We start from the raw sequence: 19,082 nt of genomic DNA, 5'->3' as shown, positions 1-19,082 counted from the left end.
TTGGTCCCTTTCTTCCTTCCATGCAAGAGTTATGATATTTTAGTGGAATATTAAGTTAGGGTGTTAACTTTTGGACCTTTTCTAGCCATGAAGAGTCATAAAGGTGGAAACTTCATGACTTAAGATAATGTTTTGGGGCTATATCTGAGTTTGGATGTTAAGCCCTTGAAAATTAAGCACTTAATGAGGAGAATACAATTTAGACAAAGTACGTTGGGCGTACCAAAGGGTGTGTTCCACGTACTAGGTTAGAATCTCGTATTTTTGGCTAAGTCTTGACTATGCTCAATGTAGAGACTTAGTATGATGGGTGTACTCAGTCAGTTTGACCTTTTTTGACTTTTAGTTTGACTGACTTTGACCTTCGACCATGGGTTTGACCAAGTTTGACTTAGGGGCGTTTTGGGGTGTCTTGAGTAGTAGGTTGAGTTTAGGTCATTGTTATTTGTATAAGTGACCGGTAGAGGCAACAGTTGGAGCAACGTTCTTTTCTGTTATCTGTTCCGGCTGTGAGGTGTGCTTCCTCACTGTACTCATGGGTCAAAGGCACCAATGCTGGCCCATATGATTATGTATCCTGGTATATATGTAACGCCCGGGTTTCAGGGCTAAGCATTTTTGTCAATGTAATAGTCTAGGTCAACTCTTGTAACTCTTTTTTTGAAGTAATAAAGATGAAATATTTGAGTATTTTGTGAATTATGTGAATTTATATGCTTATTATTTAATTATAAAGATATAATTAATAAAGAATAAAAACAAGCGTCAAAATTAAATTGTGAGATAAACCTGATATAATTACATAAAGTTGGAGAGTACGTTTCTGCCTACGCGTGGATATAAAGAACGTCGAAAACGGAGTTCGTATGCAAAAGATACGGCAGTTTTACGAAAATCAGACAGTAAAACACTGTTTTTCTTTAATCGCGTAAAACCGAATCGATCCTTTGCGGTACTTATGCTTTGCCGACGGGATTTCCGAGGGCGTTTTTGGACTCAAGATATGGTCTAGTATTTGATTTCATACTCGAAATATTTTTAACGAAAATATTTATAAAAGTTGCGAAAAAGGACATCGAGTGTCGTTTAGACGCAAAACTTTAAGTGCGATTTCCCGGGGTTCCATAACTCCAAAAATTAATCCGTTCGGGTTTATGGAATCCTTGAATTACCCTCTTTCATAAGAAATTTTCAAAAACGCAATCCGATGTTGAGATCTCGAGACACCCGATTTTGTGTGTTTTGGGCAATTAAAGGAGGAAAAAAACCCATGTGGACCCACATGACTTGCATGGGAGAAAAATCCCCAGCCAATTGCTTCTCCTCTTGGTCTTATCCACGTGATCTTCTCCTCATCCTCACTCTTTTGCTTGCACACTTCAATTTGTGAGTACATTGCTTGGTTGGAGGCATGGCCCAAACTTGTATGTGAGTGTGTGTGTTTACTATAAAATGAGGCTTAGACACCTTCATTTCTCACTCACAAAATCTGCCATCATCTTCCTCTTCTTCCCCTCTCTCTCTCTCTCTCTCTCTCAATCTTGATCTCTATATCCCTTTCTATCTCCCTTAGATTGAATAACCACCATTTCCACCACCTACTGTTGTCACAAGCTCCTCCGTCCAGCACCAATCTTGCACCATCACTACCATATTGGTGCCACCGTATGTCCTCCATTGCTAAGATTATTATTATTATTATTATTATTATTATTATTATTATTATTTTCCTATGTTGTTCGAACTCACTAGGGAAGCAAGGCAAATTCATGTGTTTTCTTTTTTTAAAACCTCATGCACATATGTGATGTATTTTCGATCAGTAGCCAAAAGAAAGAAGCCATTCATTTCTTTTATTAGCCATACATACAAATTGTTTGTTTGATCAGTAAAATCTGAAAATAAAGCTCAAACTTCCATTTATTTTATTGAAAACAAACCCTCAAGTTGTGTTTAGTTTACAAAAGTAGCCCATTCTTATTTCTTAATTTACAAACAACATATATATTTATATATGTAAATACGAAAGAAACATATATACATATTTTTCTTTTTTCCTTTTTCTTTTCCAAACTTCCATTTCAATTAACTACATATAGTCCTTATAGTAATTCAAAATAATTAAAAGCCCCCTCCATGGAATTTCATCGCAAAATAAGTCCAAGATGCAAACTTGGAATTTATATAATTCATTTTAGCCATTAATTTGAAAAGTATTGACAAACATAACACCATTTGATTTATTAAATTAGTAAATGGACCCCATACCTTGGTTAATTACCAAACTACCCTCCAAATATTAATTATATTAATATTTCCTTAGGAAACTAAATTTTCTCGGAGATTCATATTCACGGAAATACTACTCGACCTCCTCGCATCCATTCCAGAACACTAATCGTCTATCGAACGTTAAGGTGAGTGCATAGTTACTTTCAGCTTACACATAGATATGAAGTATTTTATATAAATTACGTGCTATATGTGCATATTATCTGAATACTTGCTATCTATGCTAGATGAACATTGTTATACATGTTTTCAATGATTTAAACTGTATATGTATTTTATATCTACGAAAATGTTGGGGTAAAACATGGGTAGATGTAATAGCTGATGTGTGATAAAATGATGAGAGGCCTCGATGTTGATGTTGTTGTTTCTGTCATCTAGCGGAGTATGGATGACGACCACGAACTCTTCTAGACAGTCCAGTGGAACGCTAGCAGGCTCGCAACCTGTAGGTGTTTGTGAACGACGTGTTCACCGGTGTACTCCATCCCCCACATGGTTGCCTTTAGGACATTTATTGCTGAGGAATCCCCTTAGCAGTAGTGTCCGTCCCGATGATGATCCTTAGGCTAGGTCCCTTATGATAGGTGTTTAGGGACGTAAAGTGAGGATAACGGGAACGGGTAATCGGGTTATTGTTGATTGAATTAATAAACTTATTTATTGTGGGTTGAAAACCCTGTGTGCTCACCAGGCTCCCAAGCCTGACCCACTTAGTTTTATGTATTACAGGTAGTGGCGCATGAGCATAGGTGTGATGTTTTGGACGAGGGATTACGGATATAGGCCTGTAGATATGAAATAATGTAGTAAGGCTTATATTGTACTGTTTATGCTTTTGATCTGTACGAACATGACATCCCGAGTCTTTTAATGAAATACATTTCTATGGAAATGCTTTTGATAAATCTTTATCATATTTTTGTTTTGGGACAAATTCCGCAACACTTTCATTTAAAATGTAACTCTGATTTTTAAACAAAGCATAAACAAACCGGTCTTTTGTGGCCGTGATTTTGGGGATGTCACAGTTGGTATCAGAGCATTAGTTTAAGCGAACTAGGAATTTGTAGGATTTCTAGACTTAAACTTAGAATGCTAAGCGATGATTGTGAGGTGTGAGCACTAGCTTATTTTAGGAATTGTGCCTAAAATGCTTTTATGTGCTAAATGCTTTGTGCATAATATGCTGTTAATTGTTTGGATCTATAGTTTGTTGCCGACCGGATCTGGAAACCTTATGTGTTTAGGATTCTAAACGTACGACTACGATATTAGAACTAGCATGTAAACGTTTCAGAGTGATAAGGACGATTTAAAACGTCTATCCTAAATAAAGATCTAAATTCACCTTATTCGGTGTATAGATCAAGATGGCAAGGACCCGTAACGGAAACGTGAACGCAAATGGAGGTAGGAACCAACCCCTAGTGGTTCAGCAAATACCTGTTGTTCAAGAAGTTGCACCTGAGCTAGTCACCATGGCTGGAGTTCAAGCCATGATTCAGGCTATGCTAGCTGAACAAAGGGAAGAAATGAGATGGATGCTCCACGAAAATAGGGACGAACCTACCATACATGTTGAACCGACGGAGCCAGTTCCCGAGCCATCTGAGGAAGGGAACTATAGCCGCCAAGTGAGTTAAGTAGGGACTCAAGGTGAGCAAAAGGATGGCCCAGAAGGGAGAAACAACAAGGATGGGCGGATGTACAAAAATTTATTGGGTGCGAAACCACCAAGTCTCTCAGGAAGCCCAAAGCCTGTTGAGATTATGGACTGGATCTCCGAGATGGAGATGGTGTTTGAGAGCTGCGTCTGCAGCGAGAAGCAGAAGACTGTCTTCGCTGTGAGATAATTGAAAACTGGAGTCTTGAGTTGGTGGAAGCTATTGGCAGATACAATGCCACGGGGAGAAGCTCTGAAAATGTCATGGGATGAGTTCTTGGAACAACTGAAGGCGCAGTACTGTTCAGAGATAGACCTGATTGATCTGAACAATGAGTTCCAAAATTTGAAGAAGGGGAGAATGAGCATCGATGACTATGCTGCTGCATTTACGGAAAAGATGAAGTTGTTTCCATACCTAGTGCCAACCGAACTTTCCAAAATTGAGAAATTCGCAAACGGACTGCCGGCTGACTTTGGCCCAACAGTCAAGATGGCAACCACTCTGAAATCAGCTGTTCGAGCAGCTAAGAACGTGGAGACCCAACAAAAGGAAAGAGGTCTGGAGAGGGCTGAGGTTGGTGAGAAACGGAAGTTCAATGGATCCTCGAATTCCAACAAGAAGAGTAGATTCTCGAAGTCTGGTTCGAGGGGAGGAGGATCAGAAGCGAAGTGGTGTGACAAGTGCAAGAAGAAGCACTCTAGGAAGTGTGACGGAGGGGTCACTTGTTACAAGTGCGGAAAGCCTGGGCACTACGCCAATGAATGCACCCTCAACCAGAAAGCCTGTTATGGGTGCAATGAAGAAGGGCACATTTTGAAGGACTGCCCGAAGAAGAAGGAGACAGGAAGACCCAACATACCACCGAAGCCGAAGGCGAGAGCCTTCCAGATGACGCTCGAGGCTGCAAAGGAGGCAGCAGACGTCGCTTCAGGTACCTTTCTTGTAAATGGTTTGCCTGCAAATATACTATTTGATTCTGGAGCCAACTACTCCTTTGTGTCGCATAAATTTGGTGGGAAATTAGCATTGCCTGTAGAAAAACTAGATAATGCCCTGATTGTAGAAGTTGTCAGTGGCAAATTCGTACCTGATAGTAATTGTATTAGGAACATCATCATTGACCTAAACGGAAACGAATTCCACGAAGAGCTATTACCCATAGAGTTAAATGGTTTCGACATCGCTTTGGGTATGGATTGGCTTAGCGCCAACGATGTTGAGATTCAATGCCGAAAGAAGATAGTAAAGGTAAACCCACCCGGAAAAGAATCATTTATGGTGTACGGGGACAAACGCAGAGTGAATTCTGGAATCATCTCCCTGATGAAAGCCAGGAAATGTTTGTCAAAGGGATGTGCATCATACTTGGCATTCGTAATCGATGCCAAGAAGGAGAAGAAAGAGGTGCAGAATATACCGGTTGTGTGCGATTATCCGGAAGTCTTTCCCGAAGATCTTCCCGGATTACCACCTGATAGACAAGTGGAGTTTCGTATAGACTTGTTACCAGGAACAACACCGATAGCAAAGGCACCTTACCGATTAGCACCGACGGAGATGAAGGAGCTCATGACGCAACTTCAGGAGCTGTTGGACAACGGTTTTATTCGACCTAGTTCATCACCCTGGGGAGCTCCGGTGTTATTCGTGAAGAAGAAAGACGGAAGTATGAGAATGTGTATAGACTACCGAGAGCTGAATAAGGCAACGGTGAAGAACAAGTATCCATTACCGAGGATTGATGACCTATTCGATCAGCTGCAAGGTTCGAGCTACTTCTCAAAGATCGATCTTAGGTCAGGATATCATCAGCTAAAGGTGAGAAAGCAGGATATTGAGAAGACTACATTCAGAACGAGATATGGACACTATGAGTTCTTGGTTATGTCATTCGGGCTAACCAATGCTCCCGCAGCATTCATGGATTTGATGAATAGGGTTTTTAAACCATTCCTCGATAAATCCGTGATAGTGTTCATCGACGATATTCTCATCCACTCGAAAAGCCAAGAGGAGCATGGTAAGCATCTACGGGAAGTATTAGAAGTGTTGAAGAAGGAGAAGCTTTTTGCAAAGTTCTCCAAATGTGACTTTTGGATACGGGAAGTCCAATTCTTGGGCCATGTTGTTAACCAGGAGGGAATAATGGTTGACCCCGCAAAGATCGAGGCTGTGATGAAGTGGGAACGTCCGAAAAGTCCCACGGAAATTCGAAGCTTTCTAGGATTAGCCGGATATTATCGACGATTTATCCAAGGCTTTTCTTCGATAGCTGCTCCATTAACAGCTTTGACTCATAAAGGAGCTACATATACGTGGAGTGAGAAACACGATGAGGCATTCGAGAAACTAAAGAAGAAGTTATGTGAAGCACCGATACTTTCTCTACCCGATGGAGTCGAAGATTTCGCGGTTTATAGTGATGCTTCTGGAGTCGGGTTGGGTTGTGTTCTGACCCAAAGAGAAAAGGTGATAGCATACGCATCTCGACAATTGAAAGAGCACGAAAAGAACTACCCCACTCATGATCTGGAGTTGGCAGCGGTAGTTTTTGCCTTAAAGATATGGAGGCATTACCTCTACGGCACGAAGTGCAAACTCTTCACTGATCATAAGAGTCTCCAGTATCTCTTTAATCAGAAGGAGTTGAACATGAGGCAACGACGCTGGCTAGAACTTCTCAAGGACTACGACTGTGAGATACTTTACCACCCAGGTAAAGCAAATATTGTTGCTGATGCTCTCAGTCGGAAAGTCAATCTGGAAAGGAAAAGGCCAAGGGCGTTAAGAATTGAAGTCGTCTCGACGATTGTCGAAAGTATTAGGAAAGCTCAAGAAGAAGCTTTAGAGAAAAATGACCGAAAGGAAGAACGTTTGGGAAGAACGTTAGTGTTCGGTACAAACAGTCGTGGACTGAAGGTATTCCAAGATCGAATTTGGGTACCTAAGACGGGAGGAATAAGAGATCTTCTGATGGAAGAAGCACACAAGACCATGTACTCGATTCATCCCGGTACCACTAAAATGTATAGGGACCTAAAACCCTACTACTGGTGGCCGACGATGAAGCTCGATGTTGCGAAGTATGTGGCCGAGTGCGTAACATGTGCGAGGGTTAAGGCACAACATCAGAAACCGTATGGGAGTTTAGAACCTTTACCTGTACCCATGGGTAAATGGGAAGACATCACCATGGATTTTGTGACTAAACTGCCCAGGACGAAGAACGGTCACGACATGATTTGGGTAGTCGTGGATCGTTTCACCAAGAGTGCACACTTCATAGCAGCCAACGAGAAGTGGTCTATGGATAAGCTCGCAAATGCTTACGTGAAGGAAATTGTAAGACTTCACGGTGTTCCTCTTACGATTGTATCAGATCGTGATAGTCGTTTCACGTCAAGGTTTTGGAGGAGTCTACAAGAGGAGTTAGGTACAAAGTTGTGTTTGAGTACTGCTTATCATCCGCAAACTGATGGTCAGAGCGAAAGAACGATTCAAACATTGGAAGATATGCTAAGAGCATGTACCCTCGAATTCCAAGGAAATTGGGACGAGCACTTACCTCTGGTAGAATTTTCCTACAACAATAGTTTTCACTCGAGCATCAAGATGGCACCTTACCAAGCCTTGTATGGACAGAAGTGTCGTACGCCGTCTTGTTGGCTTGAAGCCGGAGAGAAGCAGTTTATGGGCCCCGAGATAGTCCATGAGACTGCTGAGAAGTTGAAGGTGATTAGGGAAAGAATGTTAGCAGCCCAGGATCGTCAGAAGAGCTATGCTGACAAGAAAAGACGACCGATAACCTTCGAAGATGGGGATTCCGTTTTGCTTAAAGTCTCACCGTGGAAGGGACTTATAAGATTCGGGAAACGAGGAAAGTTGAGTCCAAGGTTTATTGGACCATTCAAAGTTCTTCAGAAGATAGGGAACCAAGCTTACAAGTTGGAATTTCCCGAAGAACTCAATGGTATTCATAACACTTTCCATGTGTGTTATTTGAGGAAATTCACGGGAGATGTTCCCGACATAATTCCAATCTCAGAGTTAAGGATGGATGAGAATAAAAGGCTGGTCGAAGAGCCTGAGGCAATTGTTGACCATAAGACTAAGAAGTTACGACGCAAGATGGTCGACTTGGTGCTAGTCCGATGGAAACATTCGAATGGGCCGAATCTCACTTGGGAAACAGAGGATGACATGATGAGTCGCTATCCACATCTGTTTGCTGATGCATGATTCCGGGACGGAATCATCCTAAGGGGGAGAGAATTGTAACGCCCGGGTTTCAGGGCTAAGCATTTTTGTCAATGTAATAGTCTAGGTCAACTCTTGTAACTCTTTTTTTGAAGTAATAAAGATGAAATATTTGAGTATTTTGTGAATTATGTGAATTTATATGCTTATTATTTAATTATAAAGATATAATTAATAAAGAATAAAAACAAGCGTCAAAATTAAATTGTGAGATAAACCTGATATAATTACATAAAGTTGGAGAGTACGTTTCTGCCTACGCGTGGATATAAAGAACGTCGAAAACGGAGTTCGTATGCAAAAGATACGGCAGTTTTACGAAAATCAGACAGTAAAACACTGTTTTTCTTTAATCGCGTAAAACCGAATCGATCCTTTGCGGTACTTATGCTTTGCCGACGGGATTTCCGAGGGCGTTTTTGGACTCAAGATATGGTCTAGTATTTGATTTCATACTCGAAATATTTTTAACGAAAATATTTATAAAAGTTGCGAAAAAGGACATCGAGTGTCGTTTAGACGCAAAACTTTAAGTGCGATTTCCCGGGGTTCCATAACTCCAAAAATTAATCCGTTCGGGTTTATGGAATCCTTGAATTACCCTCTTTCATAAGAAATTTTCAAAAACGCAATCCGATGTTGAGATCTCGAGACACCCGATTTTGTGTGTTTTGGGCAATTAAAGGAGGAAAAAAACCCATGTGGACCCACATGACTTGCATGGGAGAAAAATCCCCAGCCAATTGCTTCTCCTCTTGGTCTTATCCACGTGATCTTCTCCTCATCCTCACTCTTTTGCTTGCACACTTCAATTTGTGAGTACATTGCTTGGTTGGAGGCATGGCCCAAACTTGTATGTGAGTGTGTGTGTTTACTATAAAATGAGGCTTAGACACCTTCATTTCTCACTCACAAAATCTGCCATCATCTTCCTCTTCTTCCCCTCTCTCTCTCTCTCTCTCAATCTTGATCTCTATATCCCTTTCTATCTCCCTTAGATTGAATAACCACCATTTCCACCACCTACTGTTGTCACAAGCTCCTCCGTCCAGCACCAATCTTGCACCATCACTACCATATTGGTGCCACCGTATGTCCTCCATTGCTAAGATTATTATTATTATTATTATTATTATTATTATTATTTTCCTATGTTGTTCGAACTCACTAGGGAAGCAAGGCAAATTCATGTGTTTTCTTTTTTTAAAACCTCATGCACATATGTGATGTATTTTCGATCAGTAGCCAAAAGAAAGAAGCCATTCATTTCTTTTATTAGCCATACATACAAATTGTTTGTTTGATCAGTAAAATCTGAAAATAAAGCTCAAACTTCCATTTATTTTATTGAAAACAAACCCTCAAGTTGTGTTTAGTTTACAAAAGTAGCCCATTCTTATTTCTTAATTTACAAACAACATATATATTTATATATGTAAATACGAAAGAAACATATATACATATTTTTCTTTTTTCCTTTTTCTTTTCCAAACTTCCATTTCAATTAACTACATATAGTCCTTATAGTAATTCAAAATAATTAAAAGCCCCCTCCATGGAATTTCATCGCAAAATAAGTCCAAGATGCAAACTTGGAATTTATATAATTCATTTTAGCCATTAATTTGAAAAGTATTGACAAACATAACACCATTTGATTTATTAAATTAGTAAATGGACCCCATACCTTGGTTAATTACCAAACTACCCTCCAAATATTAATTATATTAATATTTCCTTAGGAAACTAAATTTTCTCGGAGATTCATATTCACGGAAATACTACTCGACCTCCTCGCATCCATTCCAGAACACTAATCGTCTATCGAACGTTAAGGTGAGTGCATAGTTACTTTCAGCTTACACATAGATATGAAGTATTTTATATAAATTACATGCTATATGTGCATATTATCTGAATACTTGCTATCTATGCTAGATGAACATTGTTATACATGTTTTCAATGATTTAAACTGTATATGTATTTTATATCTACGAAAATGTTGGGGTAAAACATGGGTAGATGTAATAGCTGATGTGTGATAAAATGATGAGAGGCCTCGATGTTGATGTTGTTGTTTCTGTCATCTAGCGGAGTATGGATGACGACCACGAACTCTTCTAGACAGTCCAGTGGAACGCTAGCAGGCTCGCAACCTGTAGGTGTTTGTGAACGACGTGTTCACCGGTGTACTCCATCCCCCACATGGTTGCCTTTAGGACATTTATTGCTGAGGAATCCCCTTAGCAGTAGTGTCCGTCCCGATGATGATCCTTAGGCTAGGTCCCTTATGATAGGTGTTTAGGGACGTAAAGTGAGGATAACGGGAACGGGTAATCGGGTTATTGTTGATTGAATTAATAAACTTATTTATTGTGGGTTGAAAACCCTGTGTGCTCACCAGGCTCCCAAGCCTGACCCACTTAGTTTTATGTATTACAGGTAGTGGCGCATGAGCATAGGTGTGATGTTTTGGACGAGGGATTACGGATATAGGCCTGTAGATATGAAATAATGTAGTAAGGCTTATATTGTACTGTTTATGCTTTTGATCTGTACGAACATGACATCCCGAGTCTTTTAATGAAATACATTTCTATGGAAATGCTTTTGATAAATCTTTATCATATTTTTGTTTTGGGACAAATTCCGCAACACTTTCATTTAAAATGTAACTCTGATTTTTAAACAAAGCATAAACAAACCGGTCTTTTGTGGCCGTGATTTTGGGGATGTCACAATATAGGATGTTGTTATGCTGTGGTGATATGTTAGATCTATATGATTATCTGTTTGCTGGTTATATGTTTATCTATTGCATATGTCGACATAGTGCGGTTAGGTTGAGGCAATACTGCTCTGTACGGAGGCCAACAATCCCAAGAGCAATCCAGACATGAGTTGTGGGCCAGAAAGGCAAGCCTGACTCATGTTGTGGGCTCAGGGGTAATCTAGCTCGATGACTATGGACCCGAGGGTATTCCAGTCAAATGACTGATTGGACGCGTTGCATATTGGCATTCCATTCTGATGACTGATTGGGTCGGGGGTATCCTAGCTTGATGGTTGTGGACCCGAAGGTATTCTAGTTTGATGACTGATTGGACCCAGCATGCATGATTGCATATGTTTTATTGTGTGATGATATTTTGGGGGAACTCACTAAACTTTGGCTTAGATTTTGATTGTTATGGTTTCAGGTACTACAGAGGTTAGAGGCAAGGTGAAAGCTTGATCGTGCACATCATCATGGATTTTTATGAGAATATGATTTTGGGATACTTTGATTCATGTTTATGACTTTTGGAAACTATTTTTTGTAAACACTTATGGTTTTGGATTAGTTTCTAAAATGAAATTTTTTACCTTGAATTTTGGGATGTTACACCTAGTTTGCTTAAATCTTAGCTTTGATACCACTTTGTAACACCCATACTTTTTAAACAACCATTTAATCTTCATGGTTGTATAAATACCATGACCTACAGTTATGCTAAAATCCAGTTTTACACAAACAAACCTTCAAAATTTTTATCAGAGCTTACAAATTCATTGGTGTTACTACGATATAACCCAACCTTCATGATTGCATCATCATGGAAACTTTAAATCTTCATGACTTCAGCAAGTCATAAAGGATAAAACATAGGGAAGCTAGTTCCCTATAACACAAATTTACAGATAAACTGCATACACGAGGATTCCATCCCAACATATTCCATACTATACTCTCAGGAAATCTTTTGCAAATTCCCAAAGAAATCTTTTTTGCAGTATTTCTGAAGGAATTACATATCAATATTCTCATAGGAATCACATATCATTATTCTCGTAGGAATCTTTATATATGTTCACAAAGGAACCTTTAAACAATATCCATGTAGGAATAATATAAAAATATTTTAGTAGGAATTACATATCAATATTCTCATAGGAATCTCATAAAACCATTCTCGTAGGAACCATTACAGTGTTCCCGTAGGAACCGTAACACATTTTTCCCTTAGGAAAATGGGTCGCGTCACCCAAGGCGTCGTGTTGTGAACCACGTATCATCCTAGAATTTGCCACATATCTGGAAAATGTGACATGTGTCCTGCCACTTAACCATGTCTTTGTGTTGCGAATAATCCTACTGGTCGCATCCTGACTTTTCCCACCTATTCATTGTCACTTGTCACGATTTGGTTACACTTTTCCATTGACCGGACATATCGACACACAATGATCTATTATTTTCCCTTTTTCTGGATTTTTCTCACGATTTTGTGTTATTCTTTATTTTGTGGCCATGCTTTATGTCAAATCTACGCATGATGTTCATGCATAATAGACTATCGATTCACAAGATCATTTGTGTTTATTTATAGACATGAATAAGAATTAGTTTACATATACTCATATTATATTCTTTGGTTTCTCAACAACAAATATATAGTATCACTACCTCCAACACATATATTGAGAAAGAAAACAAGCAACTTAAAAAAAACACATTCTCTTATAGGATCATCTACAACAATATTGTCACAACATCCATCTAGAATGTCAATAAGTATTTTAGGCATTTTGAATGTTCGTGTAAGATGTTGAAGGCCCCAATAATAATAGTGACTTTCAGCAAGTTATCGGACAATATTGTTAATTTTTCCAAAATAATAAGACATTTCTGCAGATTTTGTCAAAATTTTTATAAAATGTATAAACGTTTTTTTTGACGTATTTATATCTATTTTTACGTATTTATGTATTTTTTTAAAGTTTGTATATGTATATGTTTACGTATTTTTTATGTATCTTAAATATATAAACATATTTTTTTAATGTATTTATATGTATTTTAAACCATTTTACATATTCTTTTATGTACTTTGATGTGTTATTTTTATGTATTACGTATTTTATATTTATTTTTATATATTTATGTATTTTTAAGTTTTTTTTTATATAGATGTTTATGCATTTAAATGGATAAACATAATTTTTTACGTATTTATATGCATTTTTAAGTATTTTACATATATTTTTTTATGTATTTTTCTGTGTTTTTTATGTATTACGTATTTATATTTATTTTTACGTAGTTATTTATTTTTTAAGTTTTCTATATAGATGTTTATATATTTTTATGTATTTTAAATGTATTAGTGTATTTTTTTAACATATTTGTGTGTATTTATAAGTATTTTACATATGTTATGTATGTTTATGTGTTTTTTATGTATTACGTATTTATATGTATTTGTACATATTTATATATGTATTTTTATGTATTTTTTTTTTTAGTTTTTTATGTACATGTTTATGTATTTTAAATTTATAACCGTATTATTTTTATGTATTTATGTATTTTTTACTTCAAGTCTTCTTCACCATTTCATCTAATCCGCACAGCTTCTTCGAGTATGCTTAGATGGTTTTCATACATATCCACATATATTAAGCTTTTCTCATTCAATGTTTTATTTCAAGATAAACGAAAGGGAAAAAGCTTAAAATATGTGGGTGTGTAGGAAAACCATCTATACATACTCGAAGAAGCTGTACGAATTGGATGAAATGGTGAAGACGACTTGAAGTAAAAAAAAATACATAAATACGTAAAAAAATACAGTTATATATTTAAAATACATAAGCATGTATATAAAAACTTATATATATATATATATATACACGTATATAAACATATAAATACGTAATACATAAAAAATCACATATAAATACATAAACAATATGTAAAATACTGATATATATATATATATATATATATATATATATATATATATATATATATATATATATATATATATATATATATATATATATATACATAATGCATAAAAAAATATAGCAAATAAAAATAAATAAAAAATATAAAAAATACTTAAAAATACATATAAATATGTAAAAAATATGTTTATAAATTTAAAATACATAGAAGAATGTAAAAAAAAATACATATAAAAGCTTTAAAAAATACATAAATACGTAAAAATAGATATAAATATGTAATACATAAAAAAAATAACACATAAAACTACATAAATGAATATGTAAAATACTAAAAAACACATATAAATACATAAAAATACGTTTATATATTTAAAATACAGAAAAATACGTAAACATGTACATATAAAAACTTTTAAATAATACATAAATATGTAAAAGTAAATATAAATACGTAAAAAAATACGTTTATATAATATATACAAGTTTTAACGAAATCCGTAGAAAATTCTCATTATTTTGGAAAAATTAATGATTTGGTCTCATTACCTGCTGAAAATGTCAAAAGGAGCTAAAGTGAATAAATTAGCCGGTTTCTTGGGTTTTTCTATTCAAAAAGTTAAAAAATCGAGACTTTTCTGTAAAAAAAATTCAAAATATTTGGACTTTTCTGGATCGAGAAAGTGTGTATTTTCGGTTGTATTCATATTAGACTAACTATTTGACTACTGATTTTATGTAATGTTATATAATAGTTCATTCTTTCGTAATATATGTACGACATTTTTTTAATGGTAAACTATTAAACGTTCTTACGTTGCGCAAAATATAATAATTTAAAATTTTGACAAATATATGTTACTAAAATAATCATATCTGATGAACACACACGAAATCAGATCTGATGAACACACACAAACAATCAGATCTGGTACACACACAAAAAATCAACTGAACACACACGCAACAAAATCAGATCTCTCTCTCTCTCTCTCTCTATCTCTCTCTCTCTCTCTCTCATGTCTTCCAGAGGTGTTGTTGGAGAACCCACTTTCTCAACATCTGTTGTCGGAGGCAACAAACCTTCCAGATCTGGGTCGGAAACCTCGTTGGAGGTGGTAATGGCAGTAGTTTAGCGTATCTGTGGCGGTGGTAGAATTGATGACTTCGTCAGTGGAGCACAAGAGGAAAGACAGTCAATGATTTAGCATAATGACTAGGGCTCATCAAATCTCGACATCACAAACCCTCTGGAACTATTATCATTATGAAGCTTGAAGAACGAATGGAAGCAAAGGGCTGTCAATGATATTGCAGGTGGGTGAATCCATTATTGCTGATTTCCAGATCGATTCCAAGGACTATTTTAAGTGTGTATGCATTTGTATATGGAGTTCTTGATAAAAAAACAAACCCCAAAATGTTTCGGGGGCGTGGTTTTTATTTTTTTGAAGAATATGAAGTGTTAAAGAAGATGATGGTGGTGTTTTGATGGATTATCTTCATAGCTATGAGGGAGAGAGAGGGGTGGGCCCCTAATTTATTAATAAAACTTAAAACTAAATAGAAAAAAATATGAAAAATATCAGGAGGTCATTTTAGTTTTTTTAGTTTTTCAAGAGACCAAAACCACATACAAACATGTTCAAAAAAACCATTGAACCAAAAAAATCAAAGTTTGGTTTAAACCTAAAAAAAAAGACCATTTTTGCAGTTTTGTCTTGAAATTATTTTGAATTTATTATATCTAAATTAACAAACTAAGTATATTATATTATAAAATATAAAGTTGATATTAAAATTAAGATAGTAATATATTTAATGTATTAGTTAAAAAGAAAGTTAGGAAAAATTGAGTTTTCAAATGAATTTGATTATAGGAAAAATGATTGTTTTATTAGAGATAATAATAATAAGAGATTTTTCAGACAACAAACCAAAAATACAACTACTCAGAGAAAAAGAACATTGCGTTAGCATGATTGTTGATGATTTCTAAATAATAAACCAATAATGTAATTAGCGGACATTCTTTGCAACATTGTGGTTTTTTTTTGTTTCCTTGGAGGTCCTTTTTTCCATAATTCTTGTGGCCCTTTTTCCCGATTGATACTTATTAGTATCATCGAGACTATTTTTGGAACAATTTTATTGTGACACATTCCTCCTTTTGGTTTTCTAATAGAACAATCAAACTTAACAATGCAATTAGTGGATATTATTTGCAACATTGTGGTTTTTCGTTGTTTGCTTGGAAGTGTTCTTTTCCTTTTTATGCTATCGGGGGGTTGGGGTTGTTCTTGTAGGATGTTTAATATAATTTTCCCATTCCAAAAAAATCTCTTCGTCGATGGGTATGTGATCCTTGGGTACCATGTTGAGCACGGTGGGGTGGAGGAAATCATCATGTGACAATAAAACGTTAAGTTCCAATTCTATTTTTTTTTTCTTTTACATTTTTTTCCATTTTACATCCGGTTTTGTATTTATTTTTATTTTGTTTTAAAAATAAGCCACATGGGCATATGTAACTGGTTCCAGGATTAAATAAGGACATTTCACATTTTAATAGGTAAAATAATAATTTAGAAACCTAAAGTACTAAAATGTATAGTGTTCAAATATGATCAAAAGGAATAGTTGTTTGGTTAACAATAACTTAACCCAAACTAAAAATAACAGTTGGTGGTGATGTATATATAACACACGGTGTTAAAGATATCCAACTTCAAATCCAAAAATGCATCACTTGACATAGAATGAGAGATAGTCTCCCTCTTTAAACTTTTATTTTGAATCAAAATACTCGAACTTTTAAGCATAAATCATATGTTAAAAGACAACTATATGATGATATTCAAGATTTTTATGCTTGATTTTATACATAAAACAAATCGATTCCCATGTCAATGGGTCCAACCGTCTGAAACGGTTTCAAAATTTATAAAATAACATTACAATCATTTACCAATTTAGAACTCGAGTTGATAACAAAGTCGTCTCCATGACACCTACCATTATCAAATTTTCAATCACTGCTCTTCAACAACTTTTTCGTTCTTTTACTTACTTATACAACTTTTTTTTATTTTATTTAACTTTATATGATATGGCTTATCAAAAGTTAATATCATTTAATATGATATAAACATGAACTTGATCTTTCATGAAATAATAAATGACTGAACAGTTAATTGTAAACAGTTATTGCCCCATTATATAATTTTAAATTGTTTTTGTCATAACTTATATCATAAGCACAAAAAAACTGGATATTTTACAAGCTTCTTAAAATAGTAATTGATAATTTCCCACCATAGCTTTAACTATTCATTAATTATTATTATTATTATTATTATTATTATTATGCCATTAGACTTGTTCTTCTACACTTATATATTTTTTAGGATTCCGTTATCTTTCTTCATGTATAGCAAGAACATAAAGAATTTTAAGTAATAAAGTTTGTGATATCATGTCTCACATTCGTTATAACCAGTAGCGAATTCAATGGGCTAAAATGATGTGGTTTTTCCTGCAACATTTATAACTATTAAAGATTCTTGAAATTACTTTAGCACAATATTATATACCAGATAATTTTTTGCCCTTTTTTTTTGTTAAATTCAGCCTTGAATTTTCTAATAGGGAGCAAATGAGGTTAAAAATTTTGACATTTTTTAAAACACAATTTACAAATTGATGTAAAAAAAAAAGTATAATATTGAAATTTTACATGGAGAAGAACCAACAGACCAATTAAATGCCCATTTCTGGAAAATTTACAAAACTGGGAAATAGCTTTTGCTCTTTGGTCATTTTACTCGTTACTCTTAAAATTATAACAAATATCAAATCTAAGATCAGATACCCCAAACACCCCAAATCCTCTCTCCAATGAAGCTTACAATCTTTCTCACAGACCCTTTTTCAGATGACCCAGTAGCCATTTCATCTTCTTCGTCGCTGTTCCGTTGCTCACTCAGCGGCGGCGCGTTGATTACGCTTTCTGTAGCAGTCAGCGGCGCGTGAGAAACATGACAAGAGGAAGATGAAGATGAAGATGAAGAAGATGAAGCAATCTTGTTGTTTTTTCTTTCTTTCTTGCCCTTTCCATTTTTCTTGTTATGAATCAAACCATCTTCGTAAGCATCGATGATTTCATGAATCACTTTCCGGTTTGGTGAAGCATCCCAACGAACCCAGAAACTGGTATAACATCTAAAGCAGTTGCAGTTAAACTGTGGAAGGTGGTCCCCGCCGCTGCTGGCTCCACCACCGGACTTGTTGGTGGGTTTGCCGCCGGTTGAGAAGATGGTGGTGTTTGCAGAACTTGAGAGGAGATACGCCAAGACTTCTTGATCTTCAGGTGCAAGGGCGGCGGCGAGAGTGGCGATAGCCAAAGGGAGCAAGGATAGGTGGTGCTCAGGCGTGGCGGACGGCGGCGGTGGTGAAGGGTGGATTTTACCTTTGGTATGGTTGTAGAGCTTCCTCATGGTGGTTGTGGTGGATTCTTTTGAAAATTTGTGGTGGAATGACGCTTTAACTTTTGTCTAGGTTACCAAATAAAGAGCTTTATAGAGGGATAGAGTTGGAATTAAAAAAATTGAGTAGGTAAGCCCACAGCCTTGCTAATGCTCACTCGCATCCTGGATCGTGGACTTGCATCACAAAAATTTTGGTGTATGTATTTTCAAAACTCATTAATAAAAAGGATAATAACGAAAATAAAATTTGATAAGTATGCATAAGTGTATAACAAATTGATTTTTATGCTTGAAAAATGATTATTGATGTTTAGAACCGGTCAAGTTGCAAATTTAATTATTAGTTGCTAACATTTATTATGTTATTTTGTGAGTACAAGTAGGTTTTTAATTTTTCTATGCAAAAGTTTTAATTTTTAACTATGTTAAAATATCTACATGCATTTTCAAACAAAAAAAGGTTTAAAGTTTCAAACTTAGACTAAAAAAAAATTGCATTCCTATATTATGTTTGAGCTAATTTATTGGTGGTGTTTGGAGATAGATTATTTTCAATATCTTTCACATTCTATGTCTTGTGGAATTATATTTATTGTATTTCGTATTGTATATATTTTGGTATAAAATATGCATTGATTAAAAGCA

General features: G+C 35.7%; 1 protein-coding gene and 1 long non-coding RNA gene across 2 annotated transcripts; one reads left to right on the top strand and one right to left on the bottom strand.

Moving 5' to 3' along the window:
• The first annotated feature begins 762 nt into the window (after positions 1–762).
• Positions 763–3,200, top strand: LOC111878855 (uncharacterized). Its single transcript, XR_002845956.3, has 3 exons — positions 763–1,665; positions 2,324–2,417; positions 3,025–3,200. It is a non-coding gene; the product is annotated as an uncharacterized LOC111878855 (long non-coding RNA).
• Positions 3,201–17,680: 14,480 nt separating this feature from the next.
• Positions 17,681–18,666, bottom strand: LOC111878862 (uncharacterized). The gene has a single exon (XM_023875346.3). The coding sequence runs from the start codon at positions 18,444–18,446 to the stop codon at positions 17,814–17,816; it is 633 nt and encodes a 210-aa protein (XP_023731114.1). The 5' UTR covers positions 18,447–18,666; the 3' UTR covers positions 17,681–17,813.
• Between the last annotated feature and the right edge of the window lie 416 nt (positions 18,667–19,082).

This window comes from Lactuca sativa, chromosome 5 (assembly GCF_002870075.4).
Source record: "Lactuca sativa cultivar Salinas chromosome 5, Lsat_Salinas_v11, whole genome shotgun sequence".
In the NCBI taxonomy this organism is placed as follows: Eukaryota; Viridiplantae; Streptophyta; class Magnoliopsida; order Asterales; family Asteraceae; genus Lactuca; species Lactuca sativa.
Note: the sequence above shows the minus strand (reverse complement) of the source record. Positions and strands in the feature narration are given on the sequence as shown.

Bases quoted from the DNA above. Each gene is read 5' to 3' on its own strand.
- LOC111878862 (XM_023875346.3), bottom strand. From the start codon at position 18,446: ATGAGGAAGCTCTACAACCATACCAAAGGTAAAATCCACCCTTCACCA.